Source organism: Rutidosis leptorrhynchoides, chromosome 1, assembly GCF_046630445.1.
Source record: "Rutidosis leptorrhynchoides isolate AG116_Rl617_1_P2 chromosome 1, CSIRO_AGI_Rlap_v1, whole genome shotgun sequence".
Classification (NCBI taxonomy): domain Eukaryota; kingdom Viridiplantae; phylum Streptophyta; class Magnoliopsida; order Asterales; family Asteraceae; genus Rutidosis; species Rutidosis leptorrhynchoides.
The window spans coordinates 681,147,213-681,171,398 of record NC_092333.1 but is presented as its reverse complement, the minus strand read 5'-3'; the positions used below and the strand labels follow the sequence as shown (position 1 = coordinate 681,171,398).

The 24,186-nt window shown below is 33.9% G+C and overlaps 2 protein-coding genes and 1 long non-coding RNA gene across 8 annotated transcripts; all 3 read left to right on the top strand.

Moving 5' to 3' along the window:
* The first annotated feature begins 3,287 nt into the window (after nt 1-3,287).
* Nucleotides 3,288-9,062, top strand: LOC139851926 (uncharacterized). Its single transcript, XM_071841126.1, has 5 exons — nt 3,288-3,395; nt 6,907-7,641; nt 7,716-7,859; nt 8,200-8,601; nt 8,829-9,062. Exons 1-5 carry the CDS (start codon nt 3,288-3,290, stop codon nt 9,060-9,062), a joined length of 1,623 nt encoding a protein of 540 aa, XP_071697227.1.
* Nucleotides 9,063-12,379: 3,317 nt separating this feature from the next.
* Nucleotides 12,380-16,315, top strand: LOC139886004 (uncharacterized). Of its 5 annotated transcripts, none has more exons than XM_071869752.1 (14): nt 12,380-12,505; nt 12,588-12,813; nt 12,922-12,971; nt 13,041-13,090; nt 13,206-13,235; nt 13,484-13,539; nt 13,708-13,754; nt 13,848-13,926; nt 14,026-14,133; nt 14,227-14,276; nt 14,753-14,810; nt 14,941-15,183; nt 15,331-15,667; nt 16,074-16,315. In XM_071869752.1, exons 4-8 carry the CDS (start codon nt 13,073-13,075, stop codon nt 13,922-13,924), a joined length of 228 nt encoding a protein of 75 aa, XP_071725853.1. In that variant the 5' UTR covers nt 12,380-12,505; nt 12,588-12,813; nt 12,922-12,971; nt 13,041-13,072; the 3' UTR covers nt 13,925-13,926; nt 14,026-14,133; nt 14,227-14,276; nt 14,753-14,810; nt 14,941-15,183; nt 15,331-15,667; nt 16,074-16,315. The 5 variants fall into 5 exon arrangements, with proteins under 5 accessions (XP_071725853.1, XP_071725852.1, XP_071725851.1 ...); XM_071869751.1 differs by having other exon boundaries at nt 13,708-13,926; nt 15,331-15,465; nt 15,584-15,667; XM_071869750.1 differs by having other exon boundaries at nt 13,708-13,926; nt 15,331-15,495; nt 15,584-15,667.
* Nucleotides 16,316-17,368: 1,053 nt separating this feature from the next.
* On the top strand, nt 17,369-19,586 carry LOC139886003 (uncharacterized). 2 transcript variants are annotated; one of them, XR_011772223.1, is made up of 4 exons: nt 17,369-17,542; nt 17,695-17,755; nt 17,857-18,696; nt 19,232-19,586. It is a non-coding gene; the product is annotated as an uncharacterized lncRNA (long non-coding RNA). The 2 variants fall into 2 exon arrangements; XR_011772224.1 differs by lacking the exon at nt 17,695-17,755.
* Nucleotides 19,587-24,186: the final 4,600 nt, after the last annotated feature.

Genomic DNA, 24,186 nt, shown 5'->3' with positions numbered 1-24,186 from the left:
CCGTTACGTGGTCATAGTCCCTAAATGAGACGCGTTTGACCAAAATTATGTCGCATTCATTTAAAACGTACAAAACTTGCAAAGTTTAGTTTACCAAATGGTTCGACAACAAGTTTAAGTTTACAAAAGTAAAAAGTATAAATGTAATAACTTGCGACATAATAAGTTGAAAATCATAGTTGCTATAAATAGCGTAAGTAGGTATGCTTAAAGTTTGAATTCAAATGTGCTATCCCTAGCATATGCATGCATGGTTGACCCCAAGCAAGTAATCAAAGTGTGCGGAAACATGTATCAAGTAGCCAAGTATGAACCTAAGAAACATATAGAAAACTGTCAACGAAAAACGTTGGTGAAATCATAGGTGTATTAGTAAACGTTGTTTTTGAACTACAAGATTTAATATAGTTGATTATCCAAATCGTTTCATTCCAAAATTTGTTTGTGGAGCACCCAATTATCAAGGCTTTACTGTTTAGTACCCTATTACGTAGTGTTAAAACATACACTAAAGTTGAAAATATATTTCATCCGCTAACGGTAGCGAACCGTCCGAATGAGGGCGCGTCTAGCCCGCATGGATCCACACAACATAAGTTCTCGCTTACACCTGACCAGTGTAACTAATGATAATTGAATTGAGGCTTTCGTTCAAACTCTCACGTGGAATGTTTGTTTTCGTACTTGTGTTCAAAGCCTAAAGTAAGTAGTATAAAATGTATACAAAGTATATGTTTCTCAGCCCACGATTTAAAAGAATAAAAGTTGTTGAAAAGGTGGGACTATTATCTCACCTAGAGTGCACGAGTATAAAGGTACTTCACAAAGTAAACGTGTGCATGAAAGTTGTTTAGTCTTGACCTAAATTAGTAAGTTATATCAATTACCGGGTAAGACACAAGGTCAGGCGAAATGTGTTCAATTAGTCTTATGGCAAGTTACGACTCGATTATATAGCATGTGAATCACGTTGTCAAGTTTCATGCAAGAATCAAGTATAAAGGAGATTAGAACGATTGCATAAGTTTTTGGTTAAGTTTGACTAAAAGTCAAACTTGGTCAAAGTCAAAGTCAACGGGGTCAGGTCGGGTATCCGATAATTTTTCCTCAATTAGTAGTCATATATAAACATGTTGGCCAAGTTTCATGTTAATCGGAGGTGCGTAGCATAGTTAGAATTAAACGTGAAAATGCAAATTTGGACAGCCCACTTTCCACGCTTTAAGCCGCGCCGTGGCTAGAAGAGCCGCACCGAGGCTTAACACTTGGTCAGAAGTTTGGGATGTTTTAAGTGTAGACTCGAACCAAACTTCTTTCAAACACAACTTATGAACCGTAAACATTCAAAACACGTATCTTATATCGTTGAAAAGGTAATTTAACGAGGAATACAACTAAACACATATCATCAATCAAATCCATCATTTACAATAACCAAAACCTCGTCAAATGATCATTATTTAACGTTTCAAGCTCAAAAATGCAAATGGTAATTCGGAAATCCAATTTGCACATACGATATGTCGTTTCGAAGGTAATTAAATATACATTGCAACTAAACACTTACTAACATCATTTCATAGCATTCAATGCATCAAAATTCATGTTCAAGGTTACTAAACCCTAACCAAAAATCATGAATTCAACAATTTTGTAAATGGAGTTTTTCCAAGTCAACCTACATACCAAAACGAAGCTAATGATGCTAGTAACACATTTAATACATGAACTTTAACATTTAAACAACATTTAATCAACCAAAACTCAAGATTAAACATACCCATTTCAAGTGTTCATACTAGTTACTCAAAAAGACGAAATCGAGCAAACAAAACACATATTCATATTAGACTTGAGCCATAGACACTAATTAACACCATTTCAAGTCTATAAAATGAATTTGAGAAATCTAGAGTTTTTAGAAACTTTACCCCAAGTAGTGAAATTGGTACCAAAACGTAGAGGATGAAGAGAGGATTCCAAAAGTACGATTCGTTTTGATGTTAGCTTCCTATTCTTGATTTAGATGATGAATTTGTGGAGAAGATGAAAATGATTCAAAGTTGGAAGTAATATGTGAAAGAAAAAGAGAAAAGAAAAGAAATAAAAAATGAATGGTGGGGAGGGGTGGGTTGACTAGTTGACCTAGTCACTAGTTTGCCCACTTGGCAACTTTGGTCCCTCAAGTTTAAAGCGGGTGCGTGAATTAACCAAACGAATTAATTTAAATACGCGAGAATAAACGGGAGATGTTATAATCGAATAACGGAAATATTAAGAACGTTAGTTAACAAAAGATACGAATTTAGATAACGAAATATATTATCTAAAAAAAAGACGGCGTTAAAATAAATATAACGGAAAAATGCGGGATGTTACAAAAGTAACTACATTCGAGGTATAAAAGTGGGTAGTCTTGATTTTCATCTTTCTCACTTTATTTATGCTGATGACGTTATTATTTTCTCGGATTGGAATAGATGAGAATTGGATCATATTCTTCAGGTTCTTGAAGTTTTCCATTTATTCTCGGGTTTAAAATTAAATGTCTCAAAATTTCATGTATTTGATGTGGGAGTCAACCAAAATGAGGTTGAATCGGTTGCTACAGATGCGGGGTGTAGGTTGGGTCATTTTCCCACTAAGTACCTTGGAATCCCTATTGGTTTAAATATGAAAAGAGTTTCAAGCTGGACCGATTTAATTCAAAAATTCAAAACCCGGTTAGCCTCATAGAAGGCATCTTTAATCTCTTCGGGTGGGTGATTAACACTATTAAAATCAGTAATGGGTAGTCTCGGGATTTATCCTATGTCTTTATTTAAATGCGCGGACACGGTGATCAAGATTCTTGAAGGAATTCGTGTAAGATTTTTTTGGGGTGGTAGCATATCTAAGAAAAAGATGGCGTGGATTAATTGGGAGTCGGTTTTAGCTCCACATAATCAAGGTGGTCTGAATATTGGGAGTCTTAAATCTTTCAATCTCGCGTTAATTCAAAAATGGAGGTGGCGTTATTTGAACAGTCCCGATGATCTATGAGTTAAGTTAATAAAATCAATTCATGGTTCTATATTCGAGCAATATTTGTGTAACAGTAAGTGGGTGCTATTGTAGATACATGCTCAAACTCAATTAATTATAACCTTCTGCCATCAAATTTCATTCACTTGCAAGTGGGAAATGGTAGAAAAATTAATTTTTGGCATGATGTTTGGTGTGGTACTTCAAATCTCGCGACTCGATTCAAGTGGCTCTATTATCTAGATGTCAACAAGTCTGATAAAATGGAGGATAAATGGATCGATGGTGCTTGGAAGTGGAATTGGTTGAGGGATGATTTGAGGGGTCGAAATGTTGCATTATTGTCTAGGTTCGTCGATGAATTACAACAGGTTAACATCTCGTAAAGAGAAGATAGATGGGTTTGCGTTACTAGTACAGATGGCTTATTCACAGTTAAGTACACACGTGAACATATTGATCGAGTTATTTTACCTACGTTGCATGTCGCTACATCGTGGATCAAACATCTTCCAAGGAAAGTAAATGTGTTTTGGTGGCATTTTAAGTTGGATTCCCTTCCACTTCGTTGGAACCTTTCATCGAAAGGATTGGATATACCAACTATTGTCTGTCTGGTATGTCAACAGGGTGTCGAAACTCAGAATCACCTATATTTCGAATGCGTGGTAGCTAAGGATATTTGGCGAAAGACACGTGTTTGGGTCGATTGTAGTATGCCTATGTTCAATTCTTGGGCGGACGTGACAAGTTGGATCGATGGGTTACAATTCACCTCGTCTACTATGGCTCGCATTACTTCAATTGTAGTCATACTGCTATGGGTTTTGTGGAGATTTAGGAACGGCGTCGTTTTTAATGATTCTTGTAAACGTAGGAGTAGCATTTTTGATGTAATTATGTTATTTTCTTTTCGTTGGCATAAATACCGAGGTCAAGTTGTATCTAATTGGAACACTTGGCTTCAAAATCCGTTGTAATTTTTCTCTCTTAGCGCCTTGCTAGGGAGCGTTCATTTATAATATATCCAATCTTTGCCGTTAAAAAAAAAAATCTTCCTGACGTTAAAAATGCATATGCCATTAGGTATACTAGGTACTAACAACGTGTATCCAAAAACACCCGTAGCAAAGCGTTTTTATTTCCGTAAATACATAACATTATGTAACCCGAAAGGCACAAACGGCATCGCGCGAGCCACTTTTCTAGTTTATATAACTAGTAATTGAGCCAACCCGATTCGTTGGACCAAATTTAAAACCCAAGACCATTATGATTAATGGCCTCACTCCTAGTGGGTCAATAAGAGTTTGAAAGTTTCTATGCTTGATAAAATTTCACAACTTTATTTTTTTTCCAACTAATTACAACAAGTTTTGGGGTTAGCCGCGCGTTGCGGTAGCGAACCCCTTATTTTTACGAAAATGTATTGTCGTTTTCGTTTTTTATTTTTAATTATATACTAAATATCAAATATATATATATATATATATATATATATATATATATATATATATATATATATTTATATACATGACATAATGTTGGTAAATCAATAAAAAAATTTGTTAAAAATGTTGAAAAAGAGAAAATAAAAAAATGGGGAAAAATATGAAAACAACTTGTTAAAAAATATAAAAAGTTGTTAAAAATGAAAACAATGGAGGGTTAAAGTTTGTCAAAAGATGACGGAGGGTTGAAACTGAAAAATTGTCATGGACTTGAACCGAAAAAAAAAAGAAAACTGGTCAACAGAAAGTGGAGGGGGAAAGTGTTATTCAAGTTAAATTCAAATAATGGATTAAAAAATTATAAGAGAGACAGGATTTGAAACTAGGTTATATAGGATGCTAAGCAAGGAGACAACCATTAGGCTATATATACCTTTGATTAATATGTGAACCTAATATAATTATTTAGCCGTTAACACTATCGAATTTGACAAAAGTCAAAATTGAAGGCTGCAATCGAAAGTTACTGTTCAAAATTTTCCAAATGAATATAGTTATAATTTTTGATTACCCTTACTTAAAATACTAAATGTTGTAAACATTAAACCAACTTGATTCTCGCCCTTTTTCTCACCCTTTTAGCCAATCAAGTGAGTATAATTTTACGATGATTACGATTCTGGTATAAGATCTCCGACGGATGACATGGGTTCTAATGATTATAGAAGAGCTCCGATCGTAACATAGCTTCAACATATTTTTACTTTCATCATTATTTGTAGATATCTGATAATGACAGAAGTCATTGGTCGTGGTTAATGCTGCTGTTGATATTGAGTTTAAATTATGATTTGTGGTTTGTGATTTTTAAGAATTTTGGTGGTTAGGTGTTCATATTTTATGATGTTTACTTATCTTCGTTTGTTCAAATTATGTAAGTGAGTTTATAAGAGAATAGACAAGATGAAAATAAAGTTGAGTTATGGAAAAGGGAGAGGGAAAAATGACGAATTTGGTTTAGAATTTTAATTTGGATTTGTTTTGAAATATTTGAATTGGATTTAGTTTTTATTTGATGGTTCTTTAATATTTGAATTGAACAAGGTAACTCTAATTTATTATTATTATGAAGTATAAATCGAAATAATATTATATTATCTTATACAACTAAGGTAAATGGCGCGATGGAGAATCTTCCAGAGATTAAGTGGACACAACAAGGGTGCTAAAAGACGAAAATACTCTTTAAGTAATACGGAGTATAATATTGGTCTGAACAGTAATGCCCTAGTTTCTATTGATATAATCATATAATTATAATATAATATAATCCATCTATCTATATCTATATCTATCTATCTATCTATCGATCTATATTATATATAGGGAAATTCCCCAAAATACACTTTTTTAAAAAGTTTTATTCCAAAATACACTTTTAGAAATTTTTTTTTATCTATTTACACCATTAAGTCGACCACCCTTTGGGTCGACTGCCCCTATACCCGGTCGACCACACCAAATTTAAATGTGGTCGACCACCATTTATAACTGGCAAGGTCGACTTCTGTTGGCTATCGGTCGACCACTATATTCGAACCTAAAAAACACGGGCGACCTTAATGATGGTCGAGTATAAAAAAAGACACTGAAATAGCGAGTTGGGATAACAAAATTCAAATTTCAACTCTAACATTGCAGATTCAAACCTGATTCATCAACCCTCATTCATTGCAGGTTCAATCAAGAGATCACTTCAATAGTTTGTAGATAAACCCTAATTCCATCGTCAGTGTATCTATTTCGTCCCTAGATTCAATCAAGAGTTCCCTTCAAAGATGACAGATATTGAGGTAAAACCTATTTCGTTGTTGTATGTATATGTTAGTTTATCTGTATGTGTATATATGTGTATATATGTATATCTATGTATGGGTCCCTGTATTTATATATATGTGTGTATGGATGTATTTGTATATGTGTACATGTCAGTATATGATAGGTATCTGTAATTGTATATGTATATGTATATGTATATGTATATGTATATGTATATGTATATGTATATGTATATGTATATGTATATGTATATGTATATGTATATGTATATGTATATGTATATGTATATGTATATGTAACTATAGATATACAATTCTCCCATTGTTTTTGCTAAAGTGTATATATCTGTATATAGTTATGGAGATGCCTTAGGTCAGAAGATCACTTGCATACTCGACTGTTCAAAGGGTCGACTTCCAAAAACATACACTATAGTCGACCCCATTTTGGGTCGCCTGTAGTTGAATAAAACTTTAGTCGACCAAAAAGAAGGTCGACTATAGTGTATTTGCTTTTCAATTGTATGTACCTGTATGTATGTGTATGTATATTAACATTTATGTATAATGACATTATCATTGTATGATTACAGGTTTGGTTCGAGGCCAAGGTCACCATTCGAAGCAAGATGTCTCTTATAAGGGATATTAAGAACAAACTCACTCCGGATCAGACAAAGATTTTCAGAGAGACGTGTTTCGGTCATTGGTTAGATATAAAGTGTGATGACAATGATCCGAGATACATACATTGCTTATTAATGAATCAGACTGACCGTCCGAAAAAGTTTGTAATCAACGGACGCGAAATATGTGAGGAGCCAGAAGAGCTATGGTTTCGAGTTACCCGAGACCATGTCATTAGGTGTGGTAGACGTGAGTTTTGCTTGGTTACCGGGATGCGGTTTGGTCCAGTTACATCTTTTATAGATTGGATAGGTCAAGAGAGGTTGGATTTTGACCACTCGGTTTCATCTCGTGTTTTTATTAAACGACATAGTGGTCAACGTCATCTTTCAGAGTTTCACGACGCCTTTTTTAAAGATGAGTTGAAAGGAACTGACAAGGATAAGGTCATAGTCACCATTGCGTTGATAATTAACTTATGCTTCCTTGGGAAGCAGTTGCGGGATAGCGTAAACGATGACATGCTTCTTTTATTAGAGGACTTTGAGTTGATGAACAAGTATTCGTGGGGTTCTTTCTTATGGACCAAACTTTACAATAGTTTGCATCACGTGTTAGTACCTTATAAAGAGAGGGTAGCAGATAAAACCCGGAAGGGGGTAATGACATACCATTTGAGCGGCTTCACTTGGGCGTTTAAGGTAGTAATCCGTACTTATGAATTTTAAGCAATTAACATGTTTCATATTTAACCAAATTTGGTTTTTGTTTGTAGATGTGGATATGGGAGGCATACAAACACCGAATAGAAGCATATGCTTTCAAGTCGGAAAGTGAAGGCATACCTCGTGGAATCTACTGGAAACGGAAGAAGAAAGTCATGGGCTGGAATGAGTACGTTGAGTTGATGCAACTCCCGGTGAGTATAATTATACCAAAATATTTATGTATGTGTTATGTTTATATGTATGTGTATATCTATATGTATATGTAACTGTATATGTATGTGTATATGTAACTGTATATGTATATGTATCTGTATTTGTATATGTAACTGTATATGTATCTGTATATGTATATGTAACTGTAACTGTATATGTATATGTACATGTATATGTATATGTATATGTATATGTATATGTATATGTATATGTATATGTATATGTATATGTACATGTATATGTACATGTATATGTATATGTATATGTATATGTTTATGAATATATGTATGAATATGTGTATGAATATGTGTATGACAGGATGATATCCCGGACGAAGAACGACCTCTCAATCGTTTGAGGCCCACCAAGACAGAGGTTAAGTGTGAGTGGTGGGTTGCTAGTGTAAACTATTTCAAGAACCCCGATGCTAAAGTACCGGTGAAGAAAGTTGATGATCCGAAGAAATTTGATGATGAGACGAAGAAGGAGTTGACGGATATGATTAAGAATTTGACAAAGAGATTAGATGACCAGGAAAACAAACATGCCAAGGAGATTAAGGAGATGAGTGATCGGGTTGAGGCTGGCATCCGTGTTACACGTGAGACACTAAAGATAGTGCAGAGTTTATATGTTTCTAGAGACTACCATAAGACAATGATTTTAAAACTCCATTCTATGATACAAAACCTACAACAACATATCCGTCAACAAGAGCAGGTAATTTCTTATTATATAATTCATTTATGCAAGTTGGTAAGTTATATAAACTGTCCAGTGTGCAGATGAGTAGTCGACCCTTCATTGGATCGACTATCACCACGTTTACATTGTAGTCGACCATTAATTAGGTCGACTATATTACATTTATACTATAGTCGACCCTTGTCAAGGTCGACTATATATATGACTTTCTGATGACTTACTGCTGTGTGTTTCTGTGACAGGATGATGGTGGTTTCATTGGTGGATATGTGTCAGATGTTGAAGTTCAGACAACCAAGAAAGATATGTTTGATAATGTGAAGGTTGCTTCACCGGTTTATGTGAGGAGAAGCAAAAGGGACCATCGGGTTGCACGGGCAAGGATGTCTCCCTTCGTTACACCGTCACAAATGATCAAAAAAGGTGCTAAAAGAAAGCCTGACATGCCAGAGAAAGAAATCCCGATAAAACAATAGAAGACGGGGAGACTGAGTGCTCCGGTAGTGCCTGATAATGTTATTCTAGAAATCATTGACGATTTGATTCATAAGTCTGGACTTATCTATCCCGGCCCTTCCACATTATATCATGATGAAAGGAATCTAGACGGCCCTAAGACACCGGAAGATATGATGACTCCACATTACGAGTGCTTATCGATATTTGTTCGAGGCCTATCCGACGGATTTATATTCATCACTGACGAGTTTTGGGAGCGGATCTACAACAAATTTGAAGGCGGTTACTTAGATAACTTTGTAAGTGTTTTATAAACTTATTATTAAAGTGGTCGACATTTAACTCCGCTAACTTGAGATTGACTAAGTGATTGTTAATTTCAGAATATTAATGGTTGGGGATCTATGATGTTGTGGTGGAGCTACCGTTTAGATCAAATGGATTTTCAGCCACTAAAGGACCGCCAAAGATGTACGATCATGCCGGTCGACATGATTAAGTGGATGGGGATTTTTAAAACGGGTGTAACACTTGACCCGAATTACACCAATCCCAATATTACTTGTTATGCAGACGGATCGAGACTCCCTTTCCCACATTGGTCGAAGTGTCAGAAGGTTACAATATCAAATACATATACATATACAGTTTAAATATACATTGACATATACATTCAGGTGGGAGTTATCTGTATAACTTTCTAACGTTAATTGTAGGTCCTATTCCCAACATGTTTGGAAGATGCGGATCACTGGGTGCTTATTGTGCTTGATCTTAAGGACTTCACCGTCGTCATTTACGATAGTTTTGTCAAGCACAGCTCAATTGACCACCGCGCTTATTATGTTTCCGAGTTGGGTAAGTGTCTGCCAGAGTTTTTGAGGGCAATTAACTACACTCCTCCACCACACGTCTCGATGCCATCTACATTTACGTATATCGACTCACCTCAGCAGTCAGGATATTACGGTGACTGTGGTGTATGAGTTTGCATAAACATGGAGCGTGTATTTTGCCAGCTAACCTACCCATTCGAGAAAGATTCTGCGAAGATTGTATTAGAATACAGACATAGGATGGGGAAGACATTCTTTAGATCTCGAATCGAAGTACGTAAAAGGTAGCTCTAATGTTTGTGTTGGTATTGTATTTTGAACAGGCTCCACTGTAAAAGGTAGCTCTAATGTTTGTGTTGGCATATTAGGTCAGCAGGTTGAACATGCTCCACTGTAATCTTTTGACAGTCACCAAATGACTGGTCGACCACTGGTGTAAAATGTGGTCGACCACTTCTTAAATACACTGTGGTCGACCCTGATGTGGGTCGACCATTTAATAAAAATGACATAGTCGACCACCATATATGAAGTAGTCGACCACAGAGTAAAATGTGGTCGACCACTGCTTAAATACACCGTGGTCGACCCTGATGTGGGTCGACCACTTAATAAAAATGACATAGTCGATCCCATATATGAAGTAGTCGACCACAATGGACTTTCATGATTAAAAAGGCAACCTAGGTCCCACATTTAGATAACATTTCTTATACTTATTAGCTACGGATAGAAAATCCACCTTTCATACATGGCAGTAGCAAGGTATTTTGTCCTACGTAACGTTACTACACACGTTCAGAAGTATTTCCACACTGAAACGTACAAGTCGGCATACATGGAAGATATTAACCCGCTAGATCATATTTCTGAATGGATAGATCCAGGACACCTACAAACCGTCCTACCGCCATTGGTTACAAAGCGACAATCGGGTAGACCGAAGAGTACTGCTCGTATACCGTCCCAAGGAGAGGACAAAGACAATTTTAAATCTAAAAGAAAATGCAGTCGTTGCTTGGAATATGGACATACTAGATCAACTTGCACCGCACATTATGATCTTTCTGAAGGTAAACAAAAGTCCAAGTGTAACTCAAAAACAAAGGCAAAGCCGAAGGGGTTGGTAAAGGGCAAGGGTAAAGGAAAACGTGAAGACTCATGCTCAACACAATTTGGCTCCACTTACAATTTGAGTGATGATTAGCTTCTTCTTTGTGTTTTAAATGTGTTTAACTGCCATGGATGATAGGTATGTGTGTTCGTATGTTTTCCGCCGTTTAACTGTCGTGTATGTGTTGTGTCTGTAACTTGTGTTATTTGTTGTGTAATCAATAAATGTAGTATGAGATAATATATAATATTTGTTGTTCAAATTAAAGTTTATTTCACTAATATAGTCGACCCACTAATCGGCCGCCTACAATGCAAGTATGGTCGAATAGGGTTAGTCGACCCACTTATGGCTAACAAGTCGGTCGACCTTGAAGTCGACCATCTCATTGAAGTAGTCGACCAACATCAATGAAGAATGTTGGTCGACTACCTTGAAAACTAAAGTGGTCGACCGGGTAAAGGGGTAGTCGACTCAAATGGTGGTCGACCTAATGGTGTAAATAAACAATTTTTTTTCCCGAAAGTGTATTTTGGAAGAAAAGTTTTTAAAAAAGTGTATTTGGGCGAATTTCCCTTATATATAATAATTTCCTAATTATTTTTAAGAATTTTTAAATGGAGCAAAAAAACCCTTGGATTAAATACCATCTTTTAATAACAACCATTAGATCATTTGATCACTCAACATTTGTCTCTCTCTTCAATTTCTTTTATTTCTTGACAAAACTACCTTCTAAATAAACCTACGGGTTCTAGGTTGGAGTTAAATAAAACTACAACACTCTTCCCTCAATCTATTATCTATCTTCTAAATGTGAAGCTATTTGCTCTTCTCCTACAGGCCCAAAATCCACTATTCACGTTTTTTTCGCCCTTGAATTTTTTTAAATGGTTTATAATACCTTTTACATTTTTTAATTTTTTTTTTTTTTTTCCTTTGTGGACTGCTTCTCAAGAAAATACTCCTTAAATGGGCTCTTTTGCATTAGTTGGACTATTATTTTGCTTAATTGAGCTTACTTCAATTAGTGTTGAAACCCACGTGACCCAAACACCGAATCACCATACTGCCGCCCATCACTTTTCGTCACTATATTTGACTCAAAGGTAGCGTACAGAAACTTCCATGTCTTCCACCATACTTTGAGGTACCGTATGGCCTTCCACCAACAGCTCCTCCACGTCTTCAGCCCATCTCTAGCTTCATCCCATCTTCTTCAACTTATCACCTTCTGTTCTACAGTTTATTTAGGATACCAAAACAATCATGTATCTGCATCCGATTTCTTCCACTTTTTGATTTCCAAAGGTAGTTTAATGGTAGAATTTCTGGGTTTAAGCCTCGTATTGTTTTTTATGTAAAACATAACAATTTCTGTATTAGTGTTCTTAGTGTTGTTTCGAATTAGGGTTCTTAGTGGTTGAAGGTGAATTTGTAGTCTCGAGTCTTCTAATTTACAAACGCGTCAGATGACCTTTGCTAATTATGCAAAAGTTGTTATGCTCAGGTGAATGTTGTTTTTGATTTAAGTGCGTACTGATTCAATAGAATTGAAAATTTTTGATACTGAACGTCAAATTGTATAATAGTTTAGGGTTTCAGCAAAGTGGATCAAGGTAGATGGGAATTTGCAAGTGAAGGGTTTGTTGGAGGTCAAAGGCATCTTCTCAAGACCATCAGAAGAAGGAGAAATGTGGCACAATCGACCCAAATAAAGCGACAATATGGTCCCTGTATCGAAGTGGTTCAATATGGAATTGAGGAAGACCTTGAAGGACTGAAAAGAGACAGAACTTGTTAGTCTTCAACCTAAAGGTGCATAATTTTTGGTGGCTACTTACACTTGCCTTTTAGATACTTATGGGTGCTGTAAATGTAATTAGTTATAAAAGGTACTAAGTTTAATCGTTTAATTATGAATAGGTTGTTCGAGATTGTCTTAGGTGGTTGCTGCTGCTGTGACCGGTAGAAAGGTACCGACTTTTTTTTGTTTAATTATAATAGGTAGTTGTGGTGATATATCATAATTTGTTTGCCTTTAGTTTAATTTCTTTTGCAGGCTTTTCAAATTGCTATGACCGTCAATAAATTGGTAAGACCCTTTTTTGTCCATTTTTTGTCCTTTTATTAACAAAACGCTAAATTGACATGATTTGTTCGGTTTGAAAATCGTAGTTTCTTTGCCTTTGGTTTGATATGTTTTGCAGGTTTTTGGGACAATCCAAGTCCATCCTATTGTAAGTCCATTTTTATGATTACTTGAATTTACAAAATCTTTTATGATATCAGTGCGTAAAACCTTTAAAGGATTGTATCCAGTTTTCTTTCTTTGTAACTTGTATTATGATATCAGTCCATTTTTAGTAGATGTATAATTGTTTGATGACTTGATCTATCATTTTATATTACAAAAAAGGCCGATGATTATTTCTTTAATGTATTGTTTGACCTACTGTTTGACATGCAACAAATTACTACATACCAGGAAATGCTACATCAGGTGAAACAAAACTTACAACAAATCAGCGTCTACAAACACAGGTGAAAATGTGCGCGTTTTAAAGACACGGGTAAACTAACTATATTAGAAACCTATATATTATGAAAAAACTATAATCGTGTGTTTGAATGATTTTTGTAAATTATTGGTTTGGCTATTTGTTTATGTTAAATTACTCCTATATCTATTTGCTTTGTTATTTTTACTAGGTTTTGTTTAATCGTCCTAGTGTTAGTCGCATCAGATGTCCGAACAGGTAAAAACATTATGTTGTATGTCAGTAGTCTAGTATTTTCATTTTGTTTGCTACTTTTGACTTTATCGAATGATATCATACATCCCTTTGTAGGTCGTATTTTGGAAGTGGATCTCTTTGAAGATGTTGGGCATGGTAACTCAGAGGTCCGTGTATCATTGTTCGATTGAGAGTACGTTATGTTCATATTTTTTGGATTGATAATGATTGCTTATTTCATAGAGGGTACTGAGTATAATTTAAAAAATTGTGTCTCATTTTTTTGGTATAGGGGACTCTGAAGATTATGTTGTATAGGGGACTCTGAAGATTATGTTAAATATATATCTTCTATTTGTGAGCCTATATGCTTGCTTCCCAGTGGAGGATACTTGATCAAGTTACTATCTTTTCCTAATTCTCTGTTTTGTTCTTACGTGTTTATCTTTTTTATTTATTTAATTAATTTGCTTCTTTTTTTTCCTTCTTATAGAAACATGAGCAAGATACTTATGTACATAGCTCCTTGACTACATCTGCCAAGTAAGTGGTCATCAGCTATTTTCGCCTGTTAATTTTTTTTATGATGTAATTAAATTTTATATAATATAAATCATACATGAAAATGTTGGAAGGTGATATCTATAGCAATTTAGACTATATTAGAGCTATAATTGCAAGATCAAGTATTGGTTGTCATAAAATTACGAGTTTCAGCGATAAATCTATAGCATGTTTTGAAGATGAATAATGAACAAACTTATGTTGATGCCAAACTTTTCAATCTTGCTGGCTAGTGTTGGTTTACTGTAAGTAATGCACACCAAATACATGTTGATTGTTCATGCTTCATGATTACAATAATTGATGGCATAGGAAAGTACATCAGTCTAATTTGCATTTTGAGGTTGTGGCTTTAATGGAAAATTAGTAAAAACACAATCAATACTTTTTATTGTTTTCTATTTGCCGAAACTCGATTATAGTTTTTTCATTCTCTTTGTTGTACATTGTAACAGGTATCTCGAAGGAATAGGAAGCTAAAGAAGACATTGAGTTGCACTTAAAACTACAAAAGTAACAAGTCATTAATTTATTTACAACTATAGATATTATGTTGATCCTTATTGGTTTAAGAAATGGTTAGGTGTTTATTGTATGTTTGATCGTTCTAATGAGAAACAGTTTGTTCAATTGGTGTATGCAGTGAATTTATCGGATTTAAAGCAACATCAAAATGAAACATACCTACTAATTGTAGATGTAGAGGCTAATCAGCCAGGATGTCTTGACAAACTCTCCCGTGTTTTGGCTTTGGAATTGGGTGGTTTTGGTGAGTTCAATTCTGATCATGTTATTTGTCTGATATATTTGTGTGCAGACGCGCTGTGCTAGCTTATGCTTACAAAACATTAGAAATTGGACCTTCGACCCTTTGATTCAACGAAAGGTTAGTGGTTATAGTATGTTTCAGTGGAAAATTAAAGTTTTGTAAACTTAAAAATTTGCATGTTTCACCTCTCGGTTCTTAATTTACATTTGATTTTGTTTCTTAGGGTTTTAGATTGTTGGGTGATTTCGAAAACTGTTGTTGCAGGTAAAGATGGTAAAAGAGAGGACAAAATATGAAAATGAACGAAACGACTCTTTTTAAGTATTGTGTGCTTGGTTTTTATATCATTGCTTAGTTTTTATATGGTTGTTCTTCTTTTTGGTGGCCGTACCTACCTACGTAAGTTCAACTGCGCTCTTCATTAATCCGGTGAAAATTATTGCTCTCATGCTTTTTCGTTCCGAAGTTTTTTATTCTGGATTATTATTTCCTCTAACGCCTCAGTTGTTTTCCATAGTTCTTTTTGGAATAGGATGTTGTCTTTTGTTATTTTGGCTTTCACGACCTTTTCTGTTTCAGCTTTCAGCAACGATTGTTGATCGTAAGTTTTACTTTTGTCTTTTCTGGAATATCATTTGCTTTAACGTTTTTTTTTTTTTTTTTTTTTTATTTGATGATCTCTTTTGTTTTTAGTTGCTCTATATATTTTCTGGTCCACCTTTTAATTGTCAACGCATCCTCTTTGTTCTCCGATAATGTTTCACTATAATTTTTTAATGGAAAAGTATCAAATAAAATGGTCCTGTATATTTTTCATACAGTTGCAAAGTTAGGTCAAATGTTTGAAATAATTATGTTTTATGTTTGTTTTTTATGTTACTAAAAGTCAATGTTGGTCAACGTCCAAGTCGTCCCTGGCTCAACCGACTCGTCCCGACTGACTCATCCCGACTCGTGACTTTTACAACCTTGAATTTGAATATATATTTTCTTACTTTGTTATACAGGTTGTTCAAGAGACAATTGATCCAAATGCAAGAATCGAGTTTAGTGGACCTGATATCACCAAGGCAAAAGATCTTGGAATGGTGACTGATTTTAGGCAACATATCTTTGGTGATCATAAGGACAACGGTGCGACCATCTCCACACCATCGTCCACCTCAGCTTAGTGGACCACACTTTTATACCATTATTAAAGTATTATGATATGATGATATGAGGCATCAACTAAAAATGTGTGTACTATTTTTTTATTCTAAAAGCAACGGTGGTTCCTTTTAGGGGAAATGAATAGTGCTCAAGGGTATTTTTGACTTTTCATTTTCTTTTCCTTTTTTAACTTAACTAATTTTCATTTGCACAACAAAAACCCCACACTTTCTCCAAAAAATCAAATAGGCCCCTCATACAGGGTAAAGTGTTAAATTACCATTTTATAAAAAAAATCTTAAATAAACTTCATCCAAATTTTCAACGGGCAATATCTTCTCGCTCGCAACGAGTCAAATTTTTCCGACACCATCGTTATACTCGAAATAATTTTAGGAACACAATGTCACTAGCTATACGCAAAACGGACGCTTTTTAAAAAACGCTAAATATTTGAGGTACGTTTCATACACGTTGATTTTGCGTTAAATTTTTAAAAGTCGACAATTCTATAGCGAAACGCGGAGATGCACATATATTGTTAATTTAAAATAATATTTAAATCTTTCACGGGTTATACCTTTTAGTTCGACTCGAGGTGCGCTTCGACGACATTATCGTTAGCTACGGAATAATTTTACAAACTAAACGCAATAAAATACATTGAAAACCGAACTCCCGGCGCGAAGCGAGGGTTCGCACACTAGTTTTATTTTAAAAGTAACGGTGGTTCCTTTTACCCAGAATTAGTGTAGCTGAGTTTACGCACTTCTCTACCATCGTTTAGGTTTATTATTTCGGCTATACTTGCTTTTCGAGCATGTATTTTTATTTTCCCTTATTAACGTTGATGTTATGCTATTTTTGTTTATGTTATTGCAATTGGCATTTGGAATAATTAATCCCCTTTTATAAAAAAGGTTGTTTTTTTTTTTTTTTTTTTTTTTTTTTTTTTTACTGGTGTGATTGATGAACTATATAATAGTTTGACAATCCTTATCTTAATAGAATGGTAAATTAGCAATTAATAATTCAAGCGCATACGAACAATATGAAATCATGGTAACTGATTCTCTTCAGTAGCGCTGATGACAAAAACATACTTTCTGGTAATAATTCAAATTTAAATTTAAATATAAAAGAAACCACCAACCCATTTTCCTCCCCAATTTAAAGTTAGGGTTCGCGAAATCAGATGAAGATCGATAATCTGCAATTAGGAGATGAAGATAAGGCGAATCAATTGAGGGTTCCAAATTTCATTTGTGAATGTAAAAATCGACATCCCTTGTGAATAAATCGAGTCAGATAATCCGTGGTTCGGGTACGTAATAACCATCTTCAACTTCAAATTAGGGTTCTTTCTGTATTGATTCTTATTATAAATATTTGTATTCAACAATTTTTATACATCTGTTCGGAATTCTCATTAGGGTTTATGAATTTTATTTAACTTTACCAACTAATAATTGTCAGTTCACACAGTTGAAGTCACGAAAAAACATACACAAAGTAATCGTATAATTATTATTATCAGGTTTGTTTTTTATTTTTTTGGTTTAATTTATTTGGCTATTAAAAAGTTATTTAGTTTTGATTGATATGATTATTGCTTGCAATTTAATCGTATATATGTAGGTCAGCCATGGTGAAAACTTGCCTCTCCAACCTTTGATTGCAAACATCATTTGATGTGGATGAACAACTTGATCCGTCAGATGATAGGTTTGTCTCTTCTTTGACACAATGTGTTATAAGTTTTCTTTATATTAATTAATATATCACTTTAAAAAGTTATGAAAATCACATCGTCATATGCTGCTATGTTCTTTTGTTGTATTCAGGTAGAAATATTTTCAGGACAGAGGACCAAAAATAATTTAATCTTTGTGTATTAGGTTATAGGTGATTGTATACATTGAGACTCTTAACCCGTACCCTTTTATGCTGAATTAATTATTTATATTTTTGCTGACATAAGTGATCAAATATAACCCAAATTGACCGTTCTAAGTAGACGTAAGCAGAGTATGCCACCTCTAACATTAATGAATGATTATATAACTGATTTTGTTGCAGGTTGTCTAAAAATGTGAATGCGGAATGAATAACAGATGTCAACATGGACATATATAATGCTTTTATTACCTAATAATCACGAGCTCACAACTTATTAATATTTTGCAATATATTTCCCCTGTTATATGTTGGAACTTAAGCTCTTTAGTATATTTCAAACCTTTTTTCAAAATAGATTATTAGGATTTGCATACATCATCTTCGTCCGACTTCAAGTTTAAAGTTTCAAATTTCCTTGGAAGTCGATCATTGAAGAGGTCTTGCAACATATTTTTAAGTATACCAATGACGTTTTTCATATAAGAATCTGCATTTATTTAGTGATACAGTGTATCAACCATCGGCTCACATTTCAACGGTTGTATGTATTCATCTTTATCTCCATGGCTTTTGGGAAAGGTATTGTCTAATTCTTTCATTAAGTAACAATTGGTTTAAATGAAGAATGATGATGCTAATAAACGCGATGGACGAAAATACTATCCAAGTTAGGATTGCAAATTTGCAATGATGCATTATAGCTTAAGCCTGTATGTAATCTTTGAATTATAGGATAAGCATGTATGTAATGATGCATTATAGCTTAAGCAAGTAGACAAAATTATAGTTTTGATTTAGCTAACGAGCTCTTCAAATTTATAAATGAGTGATCTCTAATTATTTATTTCGTGTATGGTCTAATGTAAAAAAAAAAAAAAAAAAAAAAAAAAAAGATTTCATCAATGCTACTGATAGATGTTATATACAATGATATTAGTATGAAACTTCATATAGGAATTATTTGTAGGATATATTCCCTAAGAGGTTACACATTTTTTATGCTTTAAACATACGATGTGGGACTTTTAGGTTGCTTGACCCAGTTTTATATTACCTAAAAACTTTTGTTGACAATCAAAATGACGACTACTCCATCTCTTGACGGTTTTTGCAGTGGATCAGCTGCAGTTGTTCGAGAATATTATATCTTTGCAGCAACAGTTTTAACCAAATTCATACCGCTTCCATTTGACCCCTCATTCTAAATGAGCCAAACAATATTTATAAGGTTATTGGACCCTTTCATTTTTCGTTAAACCCATTCAACCAGATATGAAACAGACCCTGAATTGGCCATTATAATGGGTCAAAGTTTTCACCTCTACCCACATTTATCTATATCTATATATATCATTAGAGAATGCCTATTCATCGTTCACCATATTATTATATTTCAAAAGGGTATTTTATTCATTTTACTTGTCAGATCTTTTATCAGCTACTGCTTCCAGTCTTCCACGGTTCAACTAATCAACCCCCCCCCCCCCCCCCCCCCCCCCCCCCCCACACCACCACCACCACCACCACCACACAAACACTCTATCGCTTCCAGACTCTTCACCCTCAACGACGTTTGTACAAAAAATCCATGCTTTCCATTGCCAAAAAAACGAGGGTTTCCCGTGGTTTTAACTGTTTTGGTGGTTTGCGATGATTTACGGTGGCTTTAATCGATGGTTTCAGCCGTAATCGTCATCGCAGTTTGAAATCCTAATTCTGACATTAGATGAAGTTTCATTGTCCGTACTTTGTAAATGGTAAGTTCCTGTTTCGATTACAATTATAATTATTCTATTTTTTCCATTTGATATTATTTTGATTAATTTTGGGTTGTGTAGTTTTGTGATTCGTGGTACGTGTCACCTGCTCATGTCCCGAGTTCTTCTTCTTCTGACAGTAACTATTCGTTTTATTATTTAGTTTTTTATTCTTCTTGACTTGTGTGTTCTTTTGTGTGTGACGATAGATTCAGTAAAGGATGTGCTCGAGAAATGGAATAAGAAGGCAGTTTATGCGACATGAAAGAGGTAGGTTTATGTTGGTTTAGTTTCTCAACATTGTAAGTATATTTTAAGTCTTTGTTCGTAATTTGTTTTTATGGTTTGATTTCTCTATAATTTTATTTTTCTACGCTTAGTTGTTGTTATGGTTTGATTTCTCGTTAAGTTTAATTTTCTATGCATAGTGACTGAATGTAGGTTGTTAATGGCATATACATTTACGGATAATTAGTTATGACTTATGGATTATATTTATTCACACCATGTTAAGTAGAAAAGGAAAAAATTATAAGATAGATCAGTGTTGTAAAATTATAAGATAGATCAGTGTTGTAAATCTCCCCCGAGATCTCCTTTTTAGAAGGCAACCGAGACAAGATGTTCATCTCCCGAGGTTTCTCGGTCAACGGGGTCAAACTTAGTCAAAGCCACGATTTCTCGGATATTATTGCTAATTTGTAAGATTTCTTGTAAAATTCGTAATTTTTAAGATTTTCTTGCTCATTTCTCGGATATTATTGTAAAATCTCGTAAAAATGTATATAAATATACATATATTTATGTTTTTATGTATATTTTTATTAAAAAAAACTATAAAGTCAACGTAAGACAACGTTCGAGATCTCCCCGAGATTATTCCGAGATGCCGAGATCTCCTTAAAAAAGTCCAAACGAGATCTCCCCGAGATCCGAATTCTCCAACCTTGAGATAGATATATGAAAACAAGAAACTTTGAAATGCAAGACAAGATGGACAAGATTTTTTTTTTATTTTTTATAACGGCTGCTATTATTGTTGGAATGATGGAATCTAACATATCAAAGCTGTAGGACTTATTTGTATTTTCGGTTTATTTGACCCAAAATTGAAATGGAACAGTCATTCGAAAATGAAAAAAATATGTTGACGTATTGATATAACTTATATTTTAAAGTATAACATAGTTGTAACATATCAACATGATGTGTATATTCGGTTTATTTTATGTCAGATATTTTCGGATTTATTTTTACATTATACTTGGATATGAAGAAAGAAGTGTCCTGCTCTGTTTTTCACTAACTGTCGTTTTGTTGATTTTCATTTCCTTCTATTTTCCCTCTTACAGGTTATGCACTTACGGTTGCTGTACAGGTATGTTTTCCTCATTGCACACTCGGTACTGCATTCCTCAATATTATTCAGCTGGTTTTCCTTTTCGTTGTTAAGGTGAGATTCTAATCCGATTCTAATAACTTGCATTGTTGCCTGACGGAGTTGTTTCACATTTTACATCGATGGATTCAAGCTCCGTATCTTCTAGACAATCGGCTGTTGTTCCGGTAGTTGCAATGTGAGTTTTTTGGTGTTGTTTTATTTTTTTTTACTAAATTACGTTTTGTTTTTTATTTTCCTTTCTTTATAATAATTTTTCTGAATGTAGTACCCGTATCGGAAACGGATAAACAGAGAATCGGGCAGTAGTCGACCACCCATGTTACAGATCTATTGGCGTGATCTTATGGATCCCCTGTTGTTGCTAACTCTGGGGGTATGTATGTGTGTATACAAAAAAAAAAAAATGATATGTGCTACATTTTTTTTGGCACTTTATTTGTTTTAGGTGGAATAATGGTACTAATTAATTTTCTGTTTTGTTTGCTGTTTGTTGTTTAGGTGTAACTTCTTTTTATCTTGACTTACGAGATTGTATCAACGTATGTGTTCATAGCAATCAGGTCATCTTGAGTAAAAGACTTCACAGGTACTTTCCATTCAACAAATATTATAAAATTTACCCCGTATCACGTTGGTTACGTACTTTGTTAAGTGCAGTTCAATATAGCATTCATTATTCATAATAAGTAACTAACTTCAAATATAATCCTCAGATTGTTTCCACTCACATATTAAAAATTCTGAAAATAAGACAACATCAGTGCTTAATAGTTATATTGATATGTATGTACTGGAACATTTCAACCACTTTCATTTTTATCTGTTTATTATTTCTTTGGTTTATCTACAACGGTCATCATACATTATACTCACATCAACTGGCCATCACTATTTGTATTGCTTCATCAATATGAAACATGTACATCATTAATTTGCGATATCCTTATTTTAAAAATATTTACATGCCGCAGATGATGCAGGCCGACTACTAATGGATATTAGTCAACTTATGAGAGCGGTACCAAAACATGATGAAAAGAAACCACTTTAATGGCGATGTTTTGGTAAGTGTATCGAAATCATACCTTTTATGCAAGTTACATAATAGAACTTATAATAATTAGTTCGCACGATATCATTAAGTGCATTCATTCATGGATAGATTACTCTGAATTAGGATATGCCAAAAGTACCTGAATTACACAAAAAGTGTGATCTCTACAGTGTGATTCAGTAATCATACATGTACTTTATTATTCATATTTATTCATATTTTGTTAAGAGGAAATGAAAAATAAATAAATTGCTTTGATGATGATCTGATGAATGAATAGAACTAGATGCCATGAAAGTAACAAGGCATAGTCTTTGTCAAGTTAATGATGAATCGAAAAACAATGGCCAACACTTAAAGCTTTGTTGGAGCAGTTGTTCATTATGTAAGTTTTATTCCAAGAAATAGGCGAAAGGTGTCATCTAATAACATATATATATATATATTTTTTATATCTAATTGCATGTATACTATGGAGTATAATGTTATAGCGATGGTACAAGAGAACACATAAAGGTTTTGAAACTCTTTCGCTTACTAATGGTCACGAATATCACAAACGTTGCACCGTGCTACAATTTCAATTTAATAGATTTTTTTATGTTTTTGCTAAAGTTATTGGCAGCCTGCACTAAGCATTACTTAATCGAAATGCATAACTTTGTTTGTAGCAGTTATTAGATTAGGAATTGGGCTAAAATGGGTCACATTGAGTTAGAAAGTTATATATGTTTCTTCTATTTATTTATATGTTAAAGTAAAAAGTAATTCGCAAGAGCCCAGTTCGCATATCATGTATAACATCCTACAACGTTGCCTACAAAAAAAGTCAGTCAGGAAAAAAATATCAGGTCGGCAATCTATACTTTTATAATTATCATGAAGTGCATGAAAGACTGAAATGCAGCTCAATGCGGGTAGTGATGTCTTTGTTTTTAAGCAACATTATTGGAAGAAGTTCAAAACTTGCTTTAACAATCTCAGTTATAGCATTTTTGGATTCCAACTAATACATTATTGTATAATCACTCCATATTTATCTTATAACATTATCGATTTGAATAATCACTACATATTTATCTTATATTTCAGTTACAACTCATTGTTGGTTCAAATACAACTCTTTTAGAGCTCTAATCAATTTTATAATCTTTTATACTAAAATCTCGCGAAGTCGTGGGTTATAAACTAGTTTAGTTTTTATTCGATGATTTTGTAAAGGCACATACCACTATCTAACGGATCTATTAAACAGGCTTTAGGTTTCAAACTTGAGTGACCAATCATGTCGAAAAACAAGTTTGGGCCAGAATATGCAATTTGCTGAAACCACAGGGACCAACATCGTAATTCTGTTTTACATTAATAAAGAATTCAAGATGCTCGTTGTGATTACTGCAATCTTTCACTCTTTGCCGATCGAAACTAAATTCCGAGGGGTCGATGATCAGGTACGAACCTAATCTATGTTATTGTTGACCATTTTTCTTATTATTATCAACAATCATAATAGTCAGTTTTGATAGTAGAATTGTTAATATTGGAATAAATTCAATTGCATTAGGTATATATGAATTATTAATTGGAATATTATCTTAAAGTCTTAAAGGTATGCTAATTAGGGTTGATTATCAGAAATAGCATAAAAAGACGATGTTAGTGTGTTTTAAGCGAATTTTATGCTAAATTAGATTTATATGCGAAATTTTGAGGTTTATAAGAAATTTTGAGCTTAATTTTGAATTCCTTTAGTATGTATCAAAACAGTTAGACCCAAGTCTCCTACTTGAAATGCCAAGAAAGGGGCTTAGCATACATTTTCATTTTAGAGTGTTTGTTTTTCTGAAGACGAGATA

Coding starts and splice junctions, on each gene's coding strand:
- LOC139886004 (XM_071869751.1), top strand. Junction 13,236..13,483: donor CAATCCAAGTCCATCCTATT/GTAAGTCCATTT, acceptor ACTACATACCAG/GAAATGCTACATCAGGTGAA. Junction 13,540..13,707: donor ATCAGCGTCTACAAACACAG/GTGAAAATGTGC, acceptor TATTTTTACTAG/GTTTTGTTTAATCGTCCTAG.
- LOC139851926 (XM_071841126.1), top strand. CDS start 3,288: ATGGAGGATAAATGGATCGATGGTGCTTGGAAGTGGAATTGGTTGAGG. Junction 3,396..6,906: donor TCGTCGATGAATTACAACAG/GTTAACATCTCG, acceptor GTATGATTACAG/GTTTGGTTCGAGGCCAAGGT. Junction 7,860..8,199: donor TTGAGTTGATGCAACTCCCG/GTGAGTATAATT, acceptor TGTGTATGACAG/GATGATATCCCGGACGAAGA.